Source organism: Malus domestica, chromosome 04 (assembly GCF_042453785.1).
Source record: "Malus domestica chromosome 04, GDT2T_hap1".
NCBI lineage: Eukaryota > Viridiplantae > Streptophyta > Magnoliopsida > Rosales > Rosaceae > Malus > Malus domestica.
The window spans coordinates 13,768,412-13,785,042 of record NC_091664.1 but is presented as its reverse complement, the minus strand read 5'-3'; the positions used below and the strand labels follow the sequence as shown (position 1 = coordinate 13,785,042).

At 37.2% G+C, this 16,631-nt stretch overlaps 1 protein-coding gene across 1 annotated transcript; it reads left to right on the top strand.

Annotated features, from left to right (window-relative positions):
• Nucleotides 1-5,014: 5,014 nt before the first annotated feature.
• On the top strand, nt 5,015-12,505 carry LOC103440574 (vesicle-associated protein 1-1-like). The gene is made up of 8 exons (XM_008379274.4): nt 5,015-5,308; nt 5,429-5,499; nt 5,865-5,946; nt 6,087-6,202; nt 6,292-6,456; nt 6,557-6,604; nt 7,574-7,651; nt 12,067-12,505. The coding sequence occupies exons 1-8, from the start codon at nt 5,257-5,259 to the stop codon at nt 12,175-12,177; spliced, it is 723 nt and encodes a 240-aa protein (XP_008377496.2). The 5' UTR covers nt 5,015-5,256; the 3' UTR covers nt 12,178-12,505.
• Nucleotides 12,506-16,631: the final 4,126 nt, after the last annotated feature.

Below are 16,631 nucleotides of genomic sequence, written 5' to 3'. Positions count from 1 at the left end.
CCCATTAAAGTCCAATGACCTTTTCACAAAGCAAAAGCACTACTTCATCCAGGTTAATGAACATGACTCCCAATTTTAACGTGTTATTGAAGTTGAATGCAGCTCAATCTCTTAGTAAATACATTGTCTGATTTCTACCAGTATTTAAAACTTTTTCGATACGATTTTTACAGAAAATTCAAAAAGTTAGAGAAAGATAAGAAAATGGAAGGTGAAGTTTAAACTTCATCTTATATTGGAGAAACTCTTAAGTTTAAGCTAAAATCAACAGATATTATTGATATTTCCGACACATCTTTAAAATATCGAATAAACTCTTATATTTCGTCCAAACTAATGTTTGACAATCCCTAAAATTTCATTTTAAATTTCCATCATTTACATCGAAAGCAACCAATATCGATACTAATATTTGATGTAACAACTCGTCTCTAATTTTACGATTTTAATATTTTTAAAGAAGTGAACTAACGAAAATGGTCCTCGAGTCCAGATTGTTGACTTTCGTTGATCATCTTTTCGTGGTGTGTACAAGCTACTATTTTACCGTATTTTCGAAGTACTCGACGGTATGAATGTGTAAGCGCAAGCAAAATCAAAATCGAAGTTACGATAGAGGTTTTACAGAATTACCAATCCGAAAAATACTTTTGTAAAAATACTATTTATTATTTTATGTATTTTTCATAATTATTATATTACTTTTGTATCAATATTTTATTATAATATTATTTTGGTGGATATTTTAATAATTTAGAAATTTATTTTGGCCCGTGGGGCCCACACCTCAAAACTCTCCACTTCCTTCTCGCCGGTCCTCCCCGAACTCACTGGAAACCTCTCCCAGACTCTCTCCTTCTCTCAGCTCTATGTTACTCTCTCACTCACGCTTCCTCTCCGGGAAACACACACACATGCCACCACGTCACCACCGTGTCCGGTGAGGCGACCACCGTCACTGCCATGCTCGAGAATCTTCTCTCTCTCGCTTAGTCTCTCCCGCTCTCACCTCCCTTAAAGTCTGTCCTCCTCTCTCTACTCTCTCGTCCCTCTCTTTCCTCTGCAAGCCCAGACATCAGGCCACCATCACCACCTGCTCAAGACTTCAACGTCCACATCCCATCATCATCACCTGCTCGTACGACCAGAACGAAGGGCCGAGCCTGGGGCTGACTTCTCTCTCTTTTTGAACAGTGACAGTCACTGTTCATCGTCTTCCCCTACGAGACCATTCGAATTGTCTTCTCCTCGCCTTTTGATGAAGATTAACTCATTTCGCGAGTGTTTTGGCATGATTAGATGTAGAAAGGACGTGAGGTCAACAAACCCAGTTTTTCGGCGAGGGATGCCGTGAGTTGAAGGCCTATTTCCGGCCGATCCCGACCATGACTCGAAGTTATTTTGGTATACAATTATTCTTCTCTCTCTGAGCTTCAAATCCATATATATTGTGTTGAAAATAGTTGTGAAATCGGGCTAATCGGAGTTGTGAAAGCTTTCCTGCCATATTTTTCCAAAAACTGGCAAACGGATCTGCGACTGGGACCAGGTCGACTCGATTTGTTTAAAAAAATAAAAGGCAGGCCCAAACCGAGAACGGGCCCAAGCCTAGATCCGTGGGCCAAACCGACCCAAATCCACTCAGAAATTGACTTTTTTTAAAATTAAATGTTGAATGATCTAAGGTGGGAATATTTCGTTAAAATTAAATGTTGACTGTTAATTGACTTTTGCTGACTTTTTCGAAATTTTTTTAGAAATCCTCATAGGCTAATTTCGACGTCCTGAGTCCATTTTTGATATCCATTTAGTGAAATTTCAAAGTTTTAACATAGTTGACCACCGGGACGTCTCGGTTGACTTTTTAGAGTTAACAGTTGACTTTTTGTTGACTTTTTACAAAATTTGCCCCCTCCTTAGTGTATTTCGACACTCTAATTCCAAATATGCACTTCATTTTCCCAAATTTAATTGTTTTAGTGGAGTTTTTACTAATAGGTCTTAATATTATGCTTAGGTGCGACTTCTATCGGAGGTTTCGGTTTTCCTAGCTCAAATGGATGTGATCTCGCCAGTACTTGCGAGTGGGTCTTTGCTTTTTAATATTATATATTTATTTAGTTTCCACATATATACTTAATAAAGAATTTTCTATGCATACCTAAATTAGACTATCGTTTATAAGAATTAGCGAAATGACGGAGTTCACGAAATTATGTTAAATCCTACGGGATGCACATGTATGTGAACTATTTTGGGATCTCAGTTAGAGCCATGATTAACATTTTAATGAATAGTATTATGTCGACTAGAATTATCTATTTACCATTGCACGATCATATTTATATTATATGTTCATCGTGCGCTACGTTGGTGTCAGTACTTGCCCGGGCCAGGCTTCATATGTATGTTCACATCACACCGCACGCTCACTTTGGATCCATTGTAGGTGCCAATCCTGTTTTATATTGCTATAAGCAATTAGGACTTGTATGTGCCAGTCCTGCACTATCTATTTGTTTATGAAAGATTATGTGATTACCGGACGTTATATGTTTATTTATGAAATATTGTGACATACCGAATTCTTGAGATATTGCAGGTTACGGTAAGTAATTTCATACTATGCATAGTATGTATATTTTGGAAATTATACTTGTTTTTCAACGAGGGGTTATTATGTTTTCGAAAAGGCTTTTACAAAACTTTATTTTTAGGCCCACTCACCCTTATTTTTTGCCCTTTTAGGTTTTAGTAACTGAGTTTTTGTATCAACGAGGATTCTTTGCAAACCTTGGTATTGGAGGCTACCTTCGATGGTATAATTCTCAATCCATTCTACTGCACTTTACTTATACTTTGACATCGCATATGGAGGGTTCATGCTCACTGGGGCACTCTTACATTTAGGCACTTTTAGGTTTAAATTTATTCACATTTTCTACATCACTACACTTTATGGATTCGTCACCCTCCTGGTGTCGGCCAACACATCTCGATTCGGAGTCCAAGTAGACATTCCGGGTCGAGGTGTGTCATTCGATATATTCGTCGATATTTTCACAAATTTGCATATTGATATTTCCATAGATACCGATATTTTGAGAGAAAAAAAAAATCAAATACCGATATTTCCACAAATTTGTATATTAATATTTTCACCAATATCAATTTTTTTACTACATCGATATTTTTACACTAAGGAGAGGGGAGTTTGGCAAAACTATACAATGAACAGTCTAATTTGGTATCAAATTGGCCATCTACGAAATTCAAAACTAAGATCTCTTATTTCCAATATTAATATTTTAAACACTAATTTCTATACGTGTCTTGGCCTGAAACTCCTAAAAAAACCAGATATCATATGTTTCAAGTGATTTGTTTTTAAACCTAAACCAAATAGGGCCCACTTTCCATTTGTGGTGGGGGGTGGTCCATGAATGATCCAGATCCTAAGCCTAGGGATCAATTGATCCGGGCCGTTGAAATTTGATCCAACGGCTACAAACAAGGGGTCCTACTTAAAGTTATAATAATTGTAGCCATTGGATCAAATTTCAACGGGCCGTATCAATTGATCCCTGGGCTCAGGATTTGGATCTGTCCATGAATACTTGCGTTTATTGTTTCTTCTTTTTCGATTTGATTAGGTTTTTCCCATATCAAATATTATGAAAGAACTTCAAAGCAACAACTAACCCTGAAATTAAGGAAAGGGATCAAGCTAATTCACCAAATCAAGGAATTCGTACCGTTGAAATTTGATCTAACAGCTATAAACAAGGGTCCACTTTAAAAGTTATAATAATTTTAATCGTTGAATCAATTTTCAACGGCACAGATTCATTTATTTGTGGATTAGGAGAAAGGGATTGTCCTAAAATTAAAGTCTCAACACATCCCATAAAAGTTAAAAAAAATTATTAAAAAAGAATAATAATGAAAAAAAAAACAAAGAAATGGAGAGAGAGAGAGAGAGAGAGATTACATGCAATTTTTTTTTTCAATGATACATAATATTGAGTGGTAAAAAAAAATAGACGTCGTTGAAAGTAAAATATTCAATAGTTGTAAACATAAGATTCACATTTATAACACTGAATATTAAGTAGCATTAAGGTTCTAAAACACGCTAGGTGCTAGTCGGACAATGGATTGGAACTTAACACATAGGTTGCTGGGTGGAACCCACGCGAACTAGGCGGATTTAAATAAATCTATTATATTTTGTATAAATAAGTGTTTGTTTATACTTAATATGATATATATATATTATAAAGTATTAGAACATAATGAAAACATAGACAACAAGCCTCTTATGATTTATTAAAAAAAATAAAATATAAATGAAAGTTATCTAATTTTTTTGTCTAAAGTGAGTCGCAACCTACCTAGGCGAGTTTAGGCAGGCTGAACGGGTGTCTAAGGTATATAGTCAAGTGCCTAAGCGATCTATACGTCCTTTTTTACTTTTCAAATGTCTAAAGCATTAATCGAGATGTTAAATGAATTTTTTTAGAACATAGTGTATATCATTGAACACGGTCCAATTGTATGCCAAAATGAGGAATGAGAGGAGAAATTTTTAGTTGTGACGGGAACACTGATGGTACACCACCTGTTTTTATGTAAGTGGTGAAAAATTTTAAATTTTAAAGTTATTAACCTTTCAACACACATATCTCACCATTTATATAGAGACACGTGGTGTACCACCTCGTGTGACGGTCACACTGAAAAAAACAGTTCAACGCAAGTTGAAAGAATGCATTTTTGCTCACCACCATTTAGTGTAATGTATGCTCACCATCATATTTATCACCGTTAGATGAGTTTGAATATTGAGATTTGTGCTTATCCACTACACGAATCTCAAAATTTAACCTTATCTAACAATGATATATAGGATGATGAACATGCACCACACTAAATTGTGATGAGCGAAAATATTCCCACGTTGAAAAAACAAAAATCAAAATTAGTAAATACTCATTTACTCTCTCGCATAACTGTCTTCAAAATTCAGATTAAAAAATAAAATAAAAAAAACAAAAGTAATTTCTTTCAGGAAAAAATAAAAAAAAGAACACTTCCCCCACTCATATATTCACAAATCACAACCATTTTCTTCCGATTCCCCGATCCCTCTCACTCACTCTCTCCCTCTCTCTCAATCTCTCCGTGTAATCTCTGTTTTCGTTTTTGTTTCCCATTCAATTCGAATTCCCCCATTTTTCGAATCGATCGGATCCGATGAGCACCGGCGAACTTCTCAGCATCGAGCCTCTGGAGCTCAAGTTCCCCTGTCAGTATAACACGCTCTCTTTCTCTTTCGATCTGTTTTTCGTTTTCTAAAATTTGCATTTAGCGGTTTCGTTTCTGCTTTCAATTTGCGTTTTTGTTTTTGTTTTTCGAAATTCTCCAGTCGAATTGAAGAAGCAGATCTCCTGTTCGCTCCAGCTCTCGAATAAGACCGATAGCTATGTCGCTTTCAAGGTCAGCCTCTTTTCTTTTTCATTTTGTTTATCTAGATACATATTTGTATATGTACACTCTGTTTGGTTGGTAGGAAAAAGGAGAGCAGTAAGATTGTGATTATTATGTATTTGATTTATTTGGAACCCGAAATATTACTGTTTCCACTCCATTGTGGTTCAGTTTATGTTATTTTACAAATATTTTCGTATTATTTTTTTTTTGTAAATCAAATAACATGAAGAATGTAGAATTCGAATCTGGTGTTTGTAAAATCTGGGGCTTTAAATTTTACGTGTGTTTTGAGATGCGGTGGAACTGAAACGCAGATTTGTCAAGTTTATAGTTTTGCTTTGGAGGTTTGATATGTATTTGATTATGTTCAGGTCAAAACTACGAACCCCCAGAAGTATTGTGTTCGTCCGAACACCGGAATTGTCTTGCCTCGATCCACATGTGATGTTATAGGTGCATAGTCATTATGTTTTCCTATGATACATACATACATACATACATACATACATATATATATATATATATATATATATATATATATATAAAATATGTATTATGGGTTTTGTAAGTTTTAATTGTTTGTTGTGATACAGTTACAATGCAAGCCCAAAAAGAGGCTCCTCCGGACATGCAATGTAAGGACAAGTTCCTCCTCCAGAGTATAAAAACTAACGATGGTGCAACTATGAAGGATATTACTCCTCAAGTGGTAGTTATTTTACACAATGTTGTTAGTAAGTAGTGATGTTTTGTGCACTTTTGCCAAGTTTTATTCACTGTGGAATTGGTTCTGTGTAGTTCAATAAAGAGGCGGGACATGAAGTTGAAGAGTGCAAATTAAGAGTGCTATATGTTTCTCCACCTCATCTGCCTTCTCAGGTTCCAGAAGGGTCAGAAGAAGGGTCTTCACCAAGGGTTTCTGCTACTGAGAATGGAAACGTGAATGGTTTTGAGTTTTCCAATGTGAGTGCTTGAGTTATGAGACTATTGGATGATTTTTTTTTTTTTTGTCTTCAGTCCATGAAAGATATTGATTGGCATGCTGTTTTTTTGGTGATTACAGGCTGCAAAAGCATTTACTGAGCTTGAACCTCAGGAGAGATCTGCAGAGGTAAATTTAATACATACAGACAACATGTCTGAGTATATAAGTCTTATATCTTATTCAGTTTCTGAATTTTGCTTATTTGTTTTTCAGAAAATCTGATACGTATGTTGTTAGGCCAGATGTCTCTCACATTGATTAATGTTTTATCATTTAACTTGTATTATTGACTAAGAACCGCGTAAGAATGTACTACAAAAATTGAAAGTTGGTTTTAACTAGTAAGCATGGCAATAAGCTTCATGGGACCTTGATTAGTATCTTTGTTTCTTTTCTAATTGGCTTGTTTTTGTTCATGGTGAAAATTGCAGTCAAGTGTTCATGGTTCAGTAGCATTCTTTTTGATAACTTGGTTTCTTACATACAAGTATATGTACAATATTACAAAGAAAATTATGTTTTACGTATTCTTGATTAGGATTATCCCATCATTTGAGAAAGGACTTCAAAATATCATGGTTTTTGTTTCTCGTTTTGTCACCTTCCATGGTTTAGTCTTCCCTGAATTTGAGGCTCGTCCAGGAATGATTTAAAGTTTCTAGACTCCACCTTTTGGTTTTTTTTTTTTTTTTTTGTCAAAGACTCCACCTTTTGGTTTATTTTGATTGTCCCTTGTATGACTAGTGTTTTCTTGCTTATTGACTGCCCAAGAGATCTGGTTGCGGCATCTCAAAGCATCATAAACATATCAGAAATCTAACTATTTTATGCTTTTAATGGGGTAGAAACTCTACTGTTTTGTTGCAAATGAAAGAGCGTATGCCTTTTTTTCTTTCAGATAGCCAGTTTTGTGTTTGACCTTCTTCCCAAAGTTGTTTCTTTCAATATCACAATGCGTAATCGACACATGATATATAAAACAAATTCACATATGTGGTTGTAATATTCCTTGTGCCCTAAGTAGTAGCTGTCAACCATATAATTAATGGTGCTTGCTGTGCTGGTTCTTATATACGTTTACTTTTGTTATTGCAGGCAAGATCACTTATTTTGAAACTGACGGAGGAAAAGAATAAAGCAATTCAACATAGTAACAGGCTTCGTCAAGAGCTGGTGAGGGCTTGATATGAACTTCAATGGAATTATATTTGTCCTCTTCTTTACCCCTTTTATATTCCTTCTCACCCTTGTGCATGCATTTTTCTCCTAAAAAACGTATGCTATATTGATTGAATAGTTCCAATTTGCAACGGTCATATTGGTCTATCCTAGAGTTGGATGTGATTATGGTTCTACTGAAACTTCATACCTGCTGATGGTTCCCAGAAGCTTAAGCTGTTAGGATGTGACCCTATAAAGATTTATATTCGAATACTATCCCTCATATGTGTCTCTCTCCACCACTAGAGCCCAATATGTGGAATTTGACTTAAAATGTTAAAGTCTCTTCGGTGTACCCCTGTTCCCAAAGGTTTTGTTGTATATTCTAACGATACAACAACAACAACAACAAAGCCTTTTCCCACTAAGTGGTGTCATGTCCTCTGTTAGATCCAAGTAAGTCTTTTTTTAGAGTCTCTTCCAAAGTTTTCCTAGGTCTTCCTCTACCCCTTCGGCCCTGGATCTCTATCCCGTAGTCGCATCTTACTCTAAGTTTTTTTTTAAAGTCTCTTCCAAAGTTTTCCTAGGTCTTCCTCTACCCCTTCGGCCCTGGACCTTTGTCCCATAGTCGCATCTTCTAACCGGAGCGTCAGTACGCCTTCTTTGCACACGTCCAAACCATTGTAACCGATTCTCTCATATTTCCTTCAATTTTGGGTACTCCTACTTTACCTCGGATATCCTCATTCCTAATCTTATCCTTTCTTGTGTGCCTACACATCCAACGAAGCATCCTCATCTCCGCTACACCTATTTTATGTATGTGTTGATGCTTTACCGCCTAACATTCCGTGCCATACAACATCGCCGGCCTTATTGCCGTCTTATAAAATTTTCCCTTTAGCTTCAGTGGCATACGGTGGTCACACAACACGCCGGATTCACTCTTCCACTTCATCCATCCAGCTTGTATTCTATGGTTGAGGTCTCCATCTAATTCTCCGTTCTTTCGCAAGATAGATCGTAGGTAGCGAAAGCGGTCGCTCTTTGGTACTTCCTGATCTCTGATCCTCACCCCTAACTCATTTTGGCCTCCATTTGCACTGAACTTGCACTTCATATATTCTATCTTTGATCGGTTTAGGCGAAGATCTTTAGATTCCAACACTTCTCTCCAAAGGTTAAGCTTCACATTTACACCTTCCTGAGTTTTATCTATCAACACTATATCGTCTTCGAAAAGTATACACCAAGGAATATCATCTTGAATATGTCCCATTAACTCATCCATTACCAATGCAAAAAGGTAAGGACTTAAGGATGAGCCTTGATGTAACCCAACAGTTATGGGGAAGCTTTCGGTTTGTCCTTCATGAGTTCTTACGGCAGTCTTTGCTCCCTCATACATATTCTTTATAGCTTGGATATATGCTACTCGTACTCCTTTCTTCTCTAAAATCCTCCAAAAAATGTCTATTAGGACCCTATCATACGCTTTTTCCAAATCTATAAAGACCATGTGTAAATCCTTTGTCCTATCTCTATATCTTTCCATCAATCTTTGTAAGAGATAGATTGCCTCCATGGTGGCAAGAACCCGAATTGGTTGTCCGAAACCCGTGTCTCTTGCCTCAATCTATGCTCAATGACTCTCTCAGAGCTTCATTGTATGACTCATTAGCTTAATACCCTTATTGTTCATGCAATTTTGTACGTTGCCCTTATTCTTGTAGATAGGCACCAAAGTGCTCTTTCGCCACTCATTTGGCATCTTCTTATTTTTCAAAATCCTATTGAAAATGTCTGTGAGCTATGCTATACCCGTCTCTCCCAAGACTTTCCACACTTCGATTGGTATATCATTTGGGCCCACTGCTTTTCTATGCTTCATCTTTTTCAAAGCTACAACCACTTCTTCCTTCCTGATTCGGCGGTAAAGGAAGTAGTTTCTACTCTCTTCTGAAATACTCAACTTCCCCAAAGAAGTACTCCTTTCATGTCCTTCATTGAAAAAATTATGAAAATAGCCTCTCCATCTGTCTTTGACTGTGTTCTCAGTAGCAAGAGCTTTTCCATCCTCATCCTTGATGCACCTCACTTGGTTTAGGTCCATTGTCTTCTTTTCCCTTGCTCTAGCTAGTTTATAGTTTATAGATATTCAACTCTCCTTCTTTGGTATTTAGTCAATTATACATATCGTCATAAGCCGCTAGCTTAGCTTCTCTCGTAGCTTTCTTCGCCTTCTGCTTCGCTATTCTATACCTTTCACCATTTTCATCGGTCCTATCCTTGTATAGGGCTTTACAACATTCCTTCTTAGCCTTCACCTTTGTTTGTATCTCCTCATTCCACCACCAAGATTCCTTTTGGTGTGGAGCAAAGCCCTTGGACTCTCCTAATACCTCTTTTGCTACTTTTCAGATACAACTAGCCATGGAATCCCATCTTTGGCTAGCTTGCTCCTCTCTATCCCACACGCATTGGGTGATTACTTTCTCTTTGAAAATGGCTTGTTTTTGTCCTTTTAGATTCCACCATCTAGTTCTTGGGCACTTCCAAATCTTGCTCTTTTTTCTCTCTTTTGATATGCACATCTCACCAACAAGCGATGTTGATTAGCCAAGCTCTCTCCCGGTATAACTTTGCAATCCTTATAAGTTATACGATCCCCTTTCCTCATTAGAAGAAAATCTATTTGTGTTTTTGCCGACCCACTCTTGTAGGTGATCACATGTTCTTTTCTCTTCTTATAGAAGGTGTCGGCTAAGAAGAGATCATATGCCATTGCAAAATCCAAGATGGCTTCCTCATCCTCGTTTCTCTCCCCAAAACCATGGCCACCATGAAAACCTCCATAGTTGCCTGTCTCCTTGCCCACGTGTCCATTCTCCTCCTATAAATACCTTCTCCGTCTGAGCAATTCCTTGCACCAAGTCTCCAATATCTTCCCAAAATTTCTCCTTCAAACTCGTATCCAACCCTACTTGAGGTGCGTACGCACTAATCACATTGATGAGTTTTTGTCCTATTACAATCTTGATTGCCATAATTCTATCTCCTACCCTTTTAACATCTACAACATCTTGTGTCAAGGTCTTGTCCACGATGATGCCAACACCATTTCTCGTTCTATTTGTGCTCGAATACCAAAGTTTAAAACCTGAGTTTTCTAGATCCTTTGCCTTAAGACCAACCTACTTAGTTTCTTGTAGGCACATAATACTTATCCTTCTCCTCACCATAATTTCCACTACTTCCATAGATTTTCCCGTTAAGGTTCCTATATTCCACGTTCCTGAACGCATTCTACTCTCTTGAACTCTACTCTTCTGTCCTAGCTTCTTCACCCTCCCCGTCTAATAGGGAGCAAAGTACTTCTTTTGTGTGTCCTTTGTAAAGTTGATAGGAGCATATGCTTCCAAACAACTTTGAGTGGAGTCGTTCAAAAAGAAGTTTATATGACCCCCCTTGCTCATTTTACACTGCATCCGGGTGCCGATGGAGATACAGCGACCCTTACTCATTTATCACTGTGCTCGGGCCACACAGCGCGCCACTTACGGATGACGCTCTAGCTTTAGCTCGATTTTGTTATGGATTCATTTTCATAAGGATTCGACGTAACCTAGGAGTGTCGGCTGTCGATTACCTGACGCCCTCCCCCTCCTCCTCTATCCGGGCTTGGGACTGGCAATGTAAGATAAACTTACACAGGCGGAGTTGTATATTCTAACGATATTAATAGAAAATCTATCAGCTCTACAAATTCATTGTGTCATCTTCTCTCCATTTCTGATATGTTTTTATTTGATAAAACGCGCACAATGAGTAGATGTATTAGTCACCCCTATGTGTACTAGGTCTTGATAAGAAGTTTGACGGTTGATCGGTTTATTTTAGCTGAGCTTGTTAATGTGGTAGACTTCCTCTTTTAAGGAACATTTTTTACTCTCGGGTTCTGTATAAGGTCCAAAATGAAGAGTAAATGACTTCTTAGTTTACTGTTTTGCATTTTTGGTATTTAGCTCTTTTGAACTACTTCTGAAGGTAGGCCTTTGGCAGAGATGCTATAGTAGTTTTCCCATCATACAAAGTAATAAACTTTGGGAAGTTACGTGCCATGTGAAGGTTCTGGATTTTTCAGATCCTTAAAACGGAAACCAAAAAGTTATGTTACGATTAGGAGTGAAAACAAATTGGAGCGGTCCTCTGTATTGTTACTTTCTTGGAGATGATTGAGGTTGTTTCTGAAGCAGTGAGAAGTCGGTTTTTATTTCTTTTACTTCTATTCTTCTACCTTAATCATGTCCATGTTAAAAATAAAAAAGGCTTTGTACCCTTTTTTTTCACGGGTTTCACGCTATTGGATTGTTAAATCTCTCGCTTCTGAAATATTGTTGTGTTTTAATTACTAAGTTATTGTGTAGGAGCTATTGAAGCGTCAAGGGAGCAAAAGTCGTGGTGGCGTTTCGATCCTTTTCGTCATTGTTATTGGCTTGATTGGATTACTTTTGGGTTATCTTATGAAGAAGTCGTAAGCAGTCTGTTACAATTCTGTTGTCAAACTGTTCCCTTCTCAGTCATTGAAGAACGATGGTGAAAGGGAGAAATTGAGGGTGAGGGCTGGTGGCTCATTTTTAGTTAGCTTTGCGAAAGTTTCGAAACTTGTTTAGCGGGTCGTCGTCGATGTTAGGCACTGGAATTCTAGATTAGCGGTGGGGACTGGTTTTCGGTAAGCTTACATTCTTTTTGTAACTGGAGAGGATAATTTTCACTTTGTTTCTTATGTGGTTCTGACTTGTGGGATTTTGGTCAACTGTATCTTTGATGGTTATTAATAATTTATACATCTCTGTGTGATGTAAAGCACGTGTTCAATTGTTTCATATTATTTGTGTTGGTTCGATTTTGTTAGTATGGTAATTAATCCGGTAGACGATTGGATTTGTAGACAAGGGCTTTTGGCCGAAATGATTTAATTTTCGACGTTTGGTTGTTGGAATGACTTGTTTTTAGAACGTGGTAATTATGTAATTCTTGTGTCGATAATTGATTTCTCATTTCAGTAACCAAATGTTAAAAGTGGAATTGGTGGACTTACCTTTCCGGTTCAACCCTCTACTCCATGTGTTCGAACCCTATCCCCGCCCCTTTATATGGTCTAAATTAGTAATATTGCTTGTGATAAAACTTCCAAGTGTTTTAAGTTTATACGAAAAAAGTGACATGGGGTTTCAGAACATTCCAAATCCCAACCTTTTGCAAACAAACATTACAGATATTTCGCCATCTGCAAACTATCAAAATTAAGAGTAGACATATGTAGTCAAATATTAGTTTCTAATTTCAAAAATGCCAGTTTTTATATAAACTTTCAAATACATCCAAAATTTCATTTAAATAGACACAAATACTCTAAAACTTTAAAATCCAATAAACCAAAAAATCAAAACCTATTAGATGAATTTCTGATGGCAAAACCTAAGAAATAGCAGTGTTCTAAAAATCGATCTAGGCGGCCACCTAGGCGCTGAACGGCGAGTTACCGCCGCGATTAAGCCCTAATCGGTCACAAAATCAGAAAGCATATTAGGCGGACGTTTGGGTGGGATTAGGCGGGACTAGGCGGGGCTGGGTGAAGTTGGGCGGGGTCTAGGCGGGCTTATGTGGAGAACGGCGGAATCTGAAAAAAATTTTGTTGCAGAGCCCAGCATCGCGTAAGGAAGAAGATGAAGCTCTATTGTCTGTTTAATTGCACGGTTTTATCATTAAGATGGTCCCCACCATCTTTTCATTTTACTTATTTTTAAATTCTTTTATTGTATTTCACTGTTGCTGCTAGTGCTAGGTGCAAGCCTAGGACTGCGTGGAAGACCTGTGTGAAGTGAATAACTTAGCAAGCTTTTTTTGGATTTCATGTTAATTTAATTGGATATAAAAGCAATTTGTAATTTGCATGCCTTTTTTACAATTGGTCGGCCTTTTTGGGGGTTAGTACCGTGGGCTTTTTGGTTTCGGAATTTGTAAAGGTCTTTTAACAAATTTGTACCAAAGCAACTTGCATAGTTTCAAAATTAATTGCTAACTAAATAATGTGTACCTTGGGCTTTTAACAGATAAGTATCTTACATTAATATATTTTCTTATTTTTCTCCTATTTTGCACTTTATATGGTTTTAAATTGTGAACTTGTTGTACATGTGTCATCCTACAATACTCCTCACTATGGTTATATGGCATCTACACTCACGACGGTAAGTGTAGATGGTTAATTTTTTATTATTTTTCCTCGTCTATGTTTTCTTTTTCTTTTTTAATTTATTCCATATTTTTGTTGGTATCCCTTTTTGGTTCTTTGGTTTCGCTAATTTTTAGGAGAGAAATAGATAACACTTAAATGTGGTTTCGCTGATTTGTGGTTCTTTGCTATAGGTTTGTATGTATTTGGGTACATTTTTATTTGTTCTCAAGTGTGACATGTCATCCCAAAATCTTCAGTTTTATAAATTTTAAAGTAGTGATTTTATGAAAATACCTTTAGAGGCAAGGATGTTTGACTTTCGTTGACCGTTCGAAGTCACAATTAGTGTTTCCAAATAGATCTTGAAGCTATGAACACATAGGCAAAAGCTAACAGTATAGTTACAGACGTTTGAAGTTGATTATTTAAAGTTAGTTAAATAATTTAAGCTCCCATTTTGTGGGAAGGAAGCCAATTAGCTTTTAGCAAGGGAATAAAGGACCAATCAATTTAAATGGAACTAAGGACCAATTAGAAAGGGGGAGGAAAAAAAAAAAAAAAAAAAGGAAAGCCTTCAGCTTTCCCCCGACTCGTACAACCCCCACACCCAACCCAACCCAACCATTTCCGGCGAATTTCGCCATTTCTTCCATCGAATCATGACCATACAACACCTGTAACCTCTTATACAACCTTCCATCTTCCATCTTCACCCAAATTCGTGGGGTTTTAAGTCCAAAATCATCAAGAACAGTGCCGGAGCACCGGAGGTGTTCGAAGTCGATTTCATCGTTCCGGTGAGTTTCACTACCCACCACCACCCTCAATTAACTCCCTTTGGACCCAGGAACATGACCCAACCAGTGGTAGAGACATTGGAACACCGAGGTAGGAGAATCAAAGTTCACCCATTTTAGGGTTCTAAAGGGTTTGAGTGAAATTGGAGCCTTTCCCGGACAAATTGGACTTGTCCACAGGTATAAAACTTACTCTACTCTTTGAGATCTTCATTTCTGTAAAATTTGAGAATTTTTGGAGATAGTTGAATTTTTCAGCGAATCGGGGTGGCCAACCGCCGTGTGCGGCGGTGTGTAAGCCGAGTCATCCCCTGACCTTTCTAAGCTAAGTTTGACACCCCAATTCCATAGGTGAAGTCCAATTGATGAAATCTCATCGTTTGAACATAGTTTTGATAAAGACGCTACTTGAACATTATGTGAATTGGTGATCCGACCGTTGGATCGTCACCAAACTTTAATACAATATAGTATGTAATATTTGAGGATATTAGAAACTTATGGATTGGAAATCTGATGTACGGATTTTTTCAAATTAGATTTGTAAGTTAGTAAAATAAAACGTTGACTGCCACTTGAATTGGCAATTGGTGGAGATCCAACCGTTGGATTGTAATGAAACTTTAGTATGATATTTTAGAAGCACAATGTGGATCTTTAGAAGTTATGGAATGGAAATCCGAGATGCGGATCTTCCGGATTGAATTACATAGGGTTGTGGACCCTACTGTTGATCTTTGACCGACGGTTGACTTTTGGTCAATGGGTCTCAAATCATTCTAGAACGTCATTGGGATGTGTTTTATGTAAGTTACATGTTCTATTGATAAGAGTTCTGAGACGTGACTGAATAATTGTTCTAGGTGAGGATCATTCATGATGTCTCGATATTCGTGCTAAGGAGTCGTAGCGTGGACCTCTGGTGAGTGGGTCTTTTCTTTTTTATCGTATATATATGATTGATAATTCCACAAACATTTTTAAATTGATTTATGCATTTTATGCCATGTCATATATATATATATATATTATATAATCTAAAATTCTATGATATGGTTGAGTTTTAGATTGCATTATGGCATATCCATATGCATATCACCTACATATAATTGTTGTGAATGCTTTGAAGTGCTAAGGTGAACGTGGGACCCGCATGTAAGTTTAGGTGAGTTTATGGTGTTATTTGAAATGATTGATTGATGATATGACTATATTTATGTTTTATGCAACTCCGACACTATCATACAGGTTGCAATAATGGGCAACTCCGACATTGTCGTACATGTTGCAATAGTAGGCAACTCCGACATTGTCGTACATGTTGTAATAGGCAACTCCGACACTGTCATACAATTTGCAATGATAGGTAACTCCGACATTATCATACAGGTCGCAATGGGAACTCCGACACCATTGTACAGGTTGCCTATGAGTCATACAGGGTGCATTAGGCAACTCTGACTCATGTGTTATCATAGGTTGATTTATGAGTCGTACAAGTTGCGTTAGGCAACTCCAACTCGTGGGTTATCATAGATAGATGAGCACCTGATCTTATTATGCTGTTGCCGATCTGTAGTGATTTTGGATTATTTTTAGATTTAATGTTGATTTACATTTGACTTCATACTTATATGTAGTATGATTTCCTGGAAACTATACAGGTAGTGCAGCAATGGGTTATATCATTTAGAAGGTCCTTATTAAAGCTTTATACTCAGGCCCACTCACTCTTATTTTTTTTATCCTTCTAGGTTTTAGTAGCAAAGTTTTCGTATTGATGAGGATTCATGGCAAGTCTTGGTATTGGAGATTACCTTCGATGGTATGATTTTCAATCCACTTTACTATACTTTACTTATGCTCTGACGTCACATGTGAAATGGGTTCATTCCCGCTCACAGCGTACTCTCGTGTTTAGACACTTTTAGGTTTAAATTTATTCACATATTCC